Genomic DNA, 7,719 nt, shown 5'->3' with positions numbered 1-7,719 from the left:
GCCCGTTCTCAGCGGAGCGGTGGGGAGTTGGTGTCAAGCAGCTTCCCTGGGAGAAGGATCCTCTGTCGAGACGAGTCTGAGCCCCGAGGAGCACCCACAAACGTAGACGGAGAAGGTGATGGGCAGCGTCTTCATGCCGGTCCCTGCGGTGCCCTTTGCTGAGGCTCGGGTGGCATTCAAGGCAAAGCCACCGGAGCGGCTGTTGGTTGAGCAGCATCCGTGTCTGTCGGGTGAACTTGCTCTTGGGGATCTCCTTCCCCCATCGGCAGAGCTGGCCGGGGCTTCAGCTCCCCGAACCACGGCCCTGGGCGCTTCTGGTACTTTAAATCATGCACTTAGTGGGCTCCTTTGGAGAGCCAGGGACAGAAATCTGCACCCAGAGCAAGCAGGAGCTTCTCAGTGAGGGGCGTAGCCTAATGATTAAAATAGTTACTGGCTCTAGTAATGTTGGGGGTGAGTTCTTGCTCATCCGTGTAAATCTCACCTCCCGGGTGCAGTTACTTCCAGTATTCCCTTTACTTAAACGGAGTAGTTAATGGAGGGGGATTACAGGTCCCCGCGGGGTTCGCAGAGATGGAAGCTAATGGCCACTCAATAGCCGAGGCCTTGCTCCCTCTCCATTAGCTCGGCACAGCAAAGCCGGCGGCCGCGGCTCCTGCCGCCGGTGCCCACGGGCGAGCTCAGCGGGAGGGCCCGGGGTTATTGGACCACAAACACTAATGGCGAGCGGAGGTTTGAGCCGATTTCCCTCAGCTGCTCTCTGTACAGTCCGCTCCGTAACTCAACAGATCTCCCGTTTCTGGCTGCCGGTCTCAAAACCAGCACTAAACCCTGACACTACCGCAGCCGGAGCCGGCAGCCTCGTTGAAGGTGCCTCTCTAAATAGGTGCCCATCTTAAATATTGCTGCCCAGAGGTATTGGTTGCTTTGGGTTGAGTTCTCCCGTTTCCCGGTCCAACCCGTGCCTTCAGCGCCTGCGCCGTCGCCTCCGGCTGCCCCCTCCGCTGCGGGGCCGGAGCTCAGGCTGCGCCCAGGGCTTTGCAGGACGTGATCCGGGGCGCGGGGAAGGGCAGCTGTACGCTGGGCAAACTTCTTCTGTCGCGGTAGCGCAGTTTTTCCCCCCCACACACGCTCTTTCTCTGGTTTCTATTTGATTTCTTACCAAAAAAAAGAACCCCCACCCTCACCCTCTGACGTGCTGTAAATTTCAGACGATGCGTTATTAAAAATAAACTTTTTTTGGAACCGAGCGGTGCAGAGGTCTTGCCTGGAGAAGAAGGGGTAAGGTCTCCATTCAACACCAGCTCCTGTGATGTCTCGGGCCCGGCAAGAAGCTCCTGGAGGATTTTCCTCCTTCAGCTCCGCTGCGGGGCCGTGGGAGCGCTGGCTTCCAGCGTCCTCGGCCAGAGGCTGGGGCTCCCGCGGGGCTGGCTGGGCAGAGCCCGAAACGGCCGGAGGAGGACACAGCTCCGGTTTATCCCTGGTCGGGAACTTGGCACCGAGAAAATAAAATTTAAAAAAAAAAAGGGAAAGCCAGGGGAGAGGATTTGCAGCATCGAGGCCCCTGCTGCTTCTGCTGCTGCTGCTTTCCCCGGCTGGACACGGGGTATTGCAAACCCCAGCGCCCGGCCCCACGGCTTCATCCTGCTGCTGGGTGCGGAGGAGCCTCGCCGGGACACGGTGCTGGCGGAGCCTGCGGCATCGGCCCCGCTCGGTGCCTGAGCTCCGTGCCCGTCCCGGTGCCTGCGCTTCCCAGCCCGGTCTTCCTGGAAGGAAGAGGCAGCTTTTGGGTGCGTGCTTTTGGGATCAGGCACAAGCCCCTTGCTGCTGATCTCACACACGAGAAGCGAAAAGGGCTTTGCTTTTTCCTTTTTACCGAAGACCGGCCCTGAGAAAGCCGCTGGGGCAGGACCAGCCCAGCCTTCCCCTTCACCGGGGCGGCTGCTCGCCGTTAGTGCCCAGCTCCGTCGAGTCCTTCCCCCTTCTCCCCTTCGCTCGGGGCCGCACCTTGCCGCGGTCCCCGCCGACTTCGTGCACCCTGGGTCTTCAAGCCCAAAGGCTTCCTCCTTCCTCCTCTTCTTCCTCCTCCCTCCTGTTCTTGTGCCCTGAGCACCGGACCCCTTCCCTGGGCAGCACCCCAGCCCCACGGCCGCTGCAGCCCGTCCTCCTCGGGCACCGAAACGGGAACCTTCGAGTTCTGTTTTTCTCCATTTTCCAGCAGTCCCCCCACGGCTCGCAGCTCTCCCCACCCAGCAGGGCTGCGCCGGGGCTGGTTCCTCTCCCCATGGCCACCGAGCCACGCTCTGGGCCCCACACTGCCCCATCGCCCCGGCCCCCAGCCCACGTCCCTTCGGGCGGTGCAACCTTTTTATTGCCAAATTACAAAACCCATTTGTTCCAAGCCCCCGCCGCCACGTGCGGAGGGTCCCTCTGTCCCGGGGGGCCGTGGGGCAGGAGCCGGGGGGCGGGGGGGGGCGGTCATGGCTAGAAGACGTGGGTGTAGAAGACGTCCACGTTGCCGGCGTAGTCCAAGGGCAGAGCGTGGCCGATGTTCCTGGCACCCAAGCGGGCCCCCCCCAGCGCCGAGGAGCGTTTCAGCTTCAGGAGGCTGAACCGGGAGAAGACGTGGCCGGGGATCTCCTCCCGCGCCTGCGCCAGCACGCAGATGAACCCTGGGGGGGGGGACACACACACGCAGGGTCAGGGTTACGGGGGACCTCAGGACCCCCCCCCAGCAGCCCCCATCCCTCCGCTCACCCGCCTGCATCCTCTCCCAGCTGTTCCAGACGGAGCCCACGCAGACGATGGGCAGCCCCAGCTCCCCCAGGAACAGGCTCTGCGGGGGGGGTGGGGGGGGCAGCGGGTGAAAGCCGGCACTGGGACCCCCCCCACCACCCCATGCACCCCCTTCCCCATCCCCAGCAGCTCTCACCCTGTCGATTTTGGGGAGCACGGCGACAACGTGGCGAGCCAGGACCTCGCCGGCCTTGGTGAAGATGTGGCAGCAGAGCGGGTCCCCAGCCTGGGCGCCTGGGTACGGGGTGGGGGGGAGTGGGACGGGGACCCCAGGACCCCCCCTGCACCCCTGCGGCTCGCACCCGGCTCCCACAAGCCGGGCTGGGCTGCGTGGGGGGAGCGGCACGTCCCGTCCCCCCCCACCGATGGCGGAGGGTGCTCGGGGGGCAGAGATGGGGTCCGGGGAGCCGTCACGGGGAGGGACGGCAAAGGGGTGACAGTCCCCAGGTGGGGACCGAGGGTGGCAGGGACGGGCGGCCCCCAGGCCCTGCCCCCCTCCCCGTACGGCCCCTTCCCCCTGCACCCCCCCGGGAACTTCCCTACCCTCCGCCAGCTTCTGGCAAAATCCCGCAAACTTGGACTTCTCGAAGGTGCGGTAGAGATGCGTCAGGAGGCCCATCCTGTCGGAGATCTGCAGCCCCGGGACGGGGGGAACCCACCCGTGAGCCCCGCGCCCCGGCTGCCCGCACACGGGACCCCCCCACCCCCACCATGGGACCCCACTGTCCAGCCCGGAGCCCCTGGGACCCCAACACACAGCCCAGAGCCCCCCCGGGACCTCAACACACAGCCCAGAGCCCCCCCCCAGACCGCAGCACACAGCCCAGAGCCCCCCGGACACCAACACACAGCCCAGAGCCCCCAGAACCCCAACACACAGCCCAGACCCCCCAGACCCCAGTACACAGCCCAGAGCCCCCTGACCCCAACACACAGCCCAGAGCCCCCCAGACCCTAGCACACAGCCCAGAGCCCCCGCAACCCCAGCACACAGCCCAGAGCCCCCCCCCCAGACCCCAGCACACAGCCCAGAGCCCCCCGGACACCAACACACAGCCCAGAGCCCCCAGAACCCCAACACACAGCCCAGACCCCCCAGACCCCAACACACAGCCCAGAGCCCCCCCAGAGCCCAGCACACAGCCCAGAGCCCCCCAGACCCCAGTACACAGCCCAGAGCCCCCTGACCCCAACACACAGCCCAGAGCCCCCTGGGACCTCAACACACAGCCCAGAGCCCCCCAGACCCCAGCACACAGCCCAGAGCCCCCCCAGACCCCAGCACACAGCCCAGAGCCCCCCGGACACCAACACAGAGCCCAGAGCCCCCCGGAACCCCCAGCAGCACCTGGAAGTAGTCGAACATGGCCTGCTTGACGTAGCCGACGTCGTGGGGCGGCACCTCCAGGTTGTCCATGCAGTCGAACACCATCTTCACAGCCTGATGCGCAATCCAGTACGCTGCGGAGGGAGCACGGAGCCGGCTGAGACCCCCCCCCGCTGCCCCCCACACCCCCACCCCCCCCCACCTGAGCCTCACCTGAGCCTTCGTCACCCATCATGTGTCCCCAGCCGCCGCAGCCCGTCTCCGACCCGTCGGGGTTGATGAGTTTGCAGTTGGAGCCGGTACCCGAGATGAGGACGATGCCGCCTGCGGGATGGCACCGCGGTCACCCCCCCCCCAGCCATCGCAGCGGGACGTCCCCCTCGCCGTCACCCCGGGCCGAGCTGTCCCCTACCGCGGTCGGTGGCGGTGGCCATGGCCCCGACAGCATCGGTGGTGATGTAGTAACTCTGGCTCAGGCGGGGGAAGCGCCGGCACAGCTCCTCCGTCAGCTTGCCGATGGCGTCCTTCTGGTCGCCCCCGCTCAGGGACAGCCCCTGGCCCGCACCGGAGGGTCCCCGTCACCCCGACACGGAGCCGGAGCGTCCCTGGGGAGGATGCTGGTCCCAGGGGAGCACGGCGGGGGGGGTGGGGGGGGTGGGACGGGGGGGGCTCACCAGCGAGCGGAGGGGGATGAGGGGGTCGGCCCCGGCTTTGCTCTTGGCCTCGCTGACCATCCGCTCGATCCTCTCCAGGCACTTCTCGGAGCCGATGAGCTGCGAGCCAAGGCGGGGAGGGGTGGGGGGGGGCACGTTAAAGCCCCCCCCCTCGCCCCGGGTTCTGTCCCCGGGGGTCCCGCACGGCCAAAAGCTTCACTGCTGGCCACGAGCTGCCGGCAACGCCCCGGCACCTTCTCCGGGGGCTTCATCCCACCCAAGCGTCCTGGGAGCGTGGGGACAACCAGGGCCAGCCCCCCCCCCGCCATGTGTGTGTGTGAGTCCCCCCCCCCGGGCTGGGTAGGGGGGTGTCCCCCGGCTCACCCAGTGGTTGGTGCAGGGTCCCTCCGTCTCAGCCACGATCCGGCCATCTCCGGAGACCAGCACCACCCTGGAGTGGGTGCCCCCGCTGCGGAGAGAAGTGGGGGGGACACACTGCCAGCACTACCCCATGGCCCCCCCCATCCCCAGTGCCCCCCAGTTGGGAGGGAGACCCACCACCCCGCCTCTGCATCTTCCTGGGGACCCCCGCACTCCCAAAACCAGCCCTGGGGGTGGGATGTGGGATCAGGATGAGGGTCCCTGGGGGGGGGGCGACATCAGGATGGGGGTCAGCAGGATGGGGGTCCCTGGGGGGGGGTGCTGAACTCCCCATCCTGTGCCACTGACCTCAGCTCCTGGCCCCACCCTGAAGCGGGCAGGAGGGGTCGGGGGGCAGCAGCCGGTCGGGGGGCTTAGCCCCCCGACCGGCTGCTGCCCCCCGACCCCTCTTCGTCCCCCCCCGACCCCCCCTCCCAGTGTGGGGGTACCCGGGGGGGCAGGAGAGGTCGGGGAAGGGGGTGTCCGGCTGCAGCCCCCCGGGCAGGGGGTACCGCGGGAGGTCAGGGTGCGGGGGGTGCAGAGCCCCGTGGGGACCCCCCCTCCCCACCCGCGGCGCGACCCCTCACCCCTCCACGCCGCCGAAGAGCGACGCCATCGCGTCCGGGACACGCCCCGCCCCCGGCCCCGCCCCAGACCACACCCCGCTCATGGCTCCGCCCCGCGCCCCGCTCCCGGCTCCGCCCCGCTCCGCCTCGCCCCGCCTCTCCCGGTCCTTGCCCCGCCTCTCCGCCCGCCCCGGGTCCTTGTGCCGCCCCTCCGATGCCGTCTTCCCCCATTCCCCGTACCCTGGGGAGCCCCGTGGGATGAGGACGGGGGGCCACGGGGGTCATACACGGTACAGGGCCACGCGGGACACGGCCCGGCGTACCCACCCGGGACACAGACCCGCGCGCCTTCCCGTGACACAGCCCACCCCCACGATATAGCCCCCCATGCACCCACCCGGGACACAGCCCCACGCACTCAGGACACAGCCCCCCCGCATGCACCCAACCTCAGACACAGCCCTGCGTATGCACCCACCCGTGACACTGCCCCACGCCCGTACACACTCAGGACACAGCCCCACGCATGCATCCACCCGTGACACTGCCCCACGCCCGTACACACTCAGGACACAGCCCCACGCATGCATCCACCCGTGACACTGCCCCACGCCCGTACACACTCAGGACACAGCCCCACGCATGCACCCAGCCTCAGACACAGTCCTGCATATGCACCCACCCGTGACACTGCCCCACGGACATACACACCCAGGACACAGCCCCACGCATGCACACTCCCTGGATCTTGGGTCCCAGCAAAAGGCCCACGGGGACCAGCCCCAGCGTGGGGGGGTCCCCACTCCAGCCCCCCCAGCCATCGCCCCCCAGTCCCGGTGGTGGGGTGGGAGCTGGAGGACGCGTCTGCGGGCCAGGAGCCACCACGGCGCCGGGGTCCTCCTCTGTCCCCAAAGCCACATTCCCCCGTGGGGGGACAGGGCCGCGGGTCCCCCTTCCCCTCGTTCGCGCACCGCTGACGGGCGGCGGAGCGGCTGTCGGCTCCCATCGGCCGCGGCCCGGCCGAGTGGCACAGACGGGGGCACGGGCACAGCTGAGCCCCTCCTCGGGCACCACGGCCCCTTCTGCGGGTGACAGCGGGTGACAGTCGCTGCACCCCACCGCTGCCCCCGCGCCGGGGGCTGAGATGGGGGGGACGGAGGGAGAGGATGGGGGCAGCGGTGGGTGGGTGAAGATGGAGGGAGAGAGGGATGGGTGATGGGTGGGTGGAGAAGATGGAGGGAGAGAGGGATGGGCAGTGGGTGAATGGAGAAGATGGAGGGACAGAGGGATGGGCGATGGGTGGGTGGATGGAGAAGATGGAGGGGTGGATAGATAGAAAGGATAGCGGGGCGGGTGGCTGAGTGGATGGAGGCAGAAGACAAGCAGGTGGATGGACATGGGTGGACGGAGAAGACGGAAAGGCAGATGGAGGGAGAGGGTGGTGGAGAGGATGGAGAGCTGGATGGCGGAGCAGATGGACGGGTGGAGAAGATGGAGGGGCAGATGGGGAAGACAGAGGTGCAGAGGGATGAAGAGGATGGATGGCTAGGAGAGAAGGCAGAGGGGTGGAGAGGGTGTGGGGGTGGAGAGGGTGTGGGGGTGGAGAGGGTGTGGGGGTGGAGAGGGTGTGGGGGTGGAGAGGGTGTGGGGGTGGGGGGTGGAAGGCTGGGCAGACGGGTGGGCGGGCATAGCAGGATGGAAAGAGGAGGTGGGGGAAGATGGGGCAGGCGGGAGGAGGCGAGAAAGGGGGTGTCACAAGCTGGGGACGACGGGACAGAGCCTGGGTGGAGCGGAGAGGTGGCCCCGCGCGGGCAGGGGGCTGGGTCCAGCCCGGCCGGACAGACCAGGCCACCCCACGCGTGGCCCAGCGACGTCCCCGGTGCCGGGGTGCCCCGTGACCCCGGGGTGCTGCGCAGGGCCCGGGTGGGACGGGGACCGCGGCCGCCCCGCTCTGCGT

The 7,719-nt window shown here is 68.1% G+C and overlaps 1 protein-coding gene across 1 annotated transcript; it reads right to left on the bottom strand.

Moving 5' to 3' along the window:
• Window positions 1-2,353: 2,353 nt before the first annotated feature.
• NAGK (N-acetylglucosamine kinase) lies at window positions 2,354-5,836 on the bottom strand. Its single transcript, XM_072861711.1, has 10 exons — window positions 5,784-5,836; window positions 5,161-5,245; window positions 4,798-4,896; window positions 4,536-4,677; window positions 4,337-4,447; window positions 4,145-4,257; window positions 3,340-3,427; window positions 2,933-3,030; window positions 2,758-2,836; window positions 2,354-2,672 (listed from the first exon to the last, which is right to left on the bottom strand). The coding sequence occupies exons 1-10, from the start codon at window positions 5,810-5,812 to the stop codon at window positions 2,485-2,487; spliced, it is 1,032 nt and encodes a 343-aa protein (XP_072717812.1). The 5' UTR covers window positions 5,813-5,836; the 3' UTR covers window positions 2,354-2,484.
• Window positions 5,837-7,719: the final 1,883 nt, after the last annotated feature.

This window comes from Ciconia boyciana, chromosome 5 (assembly GCF_034638445.1).
Source record: "Ciconia boyciana chromosome 5, ASM3463844v1, whole genome shotgun sequence".
NCBI lineage: Eukaryota > Metazoa > Chordata > Aves > Ciconiiformes > Ciconiidae > Ciconia > Ciconia boyciana.
Note: the sequence above shows the minus strand (reverse complement) of the source record. Positions and strands in the feature narration are given on the sequence as shown.

Coding starts and splice junctions, on each gene's coding strand:
- NAGK (XM_072861711.1), bottom strand. CDS start 5,812: ATGGCGTCGCTCTTCGGCGGCGTGGAGGG. Junction 5,246..5,783: donor CTCTTCGGCGGCGTGGAGGG/GTGAGGGGTCGC, acceptor TTCTCTCCGCAG/CGGGGGCACCCACTCCAGGG. Junction 4,897..5,160: donor GACCCTGCACCAACCACTGG/GTGAGCCGGGGG, acceptor CTTGGCTCGCAG/CTCATCGGCTCCGAGAAGTG.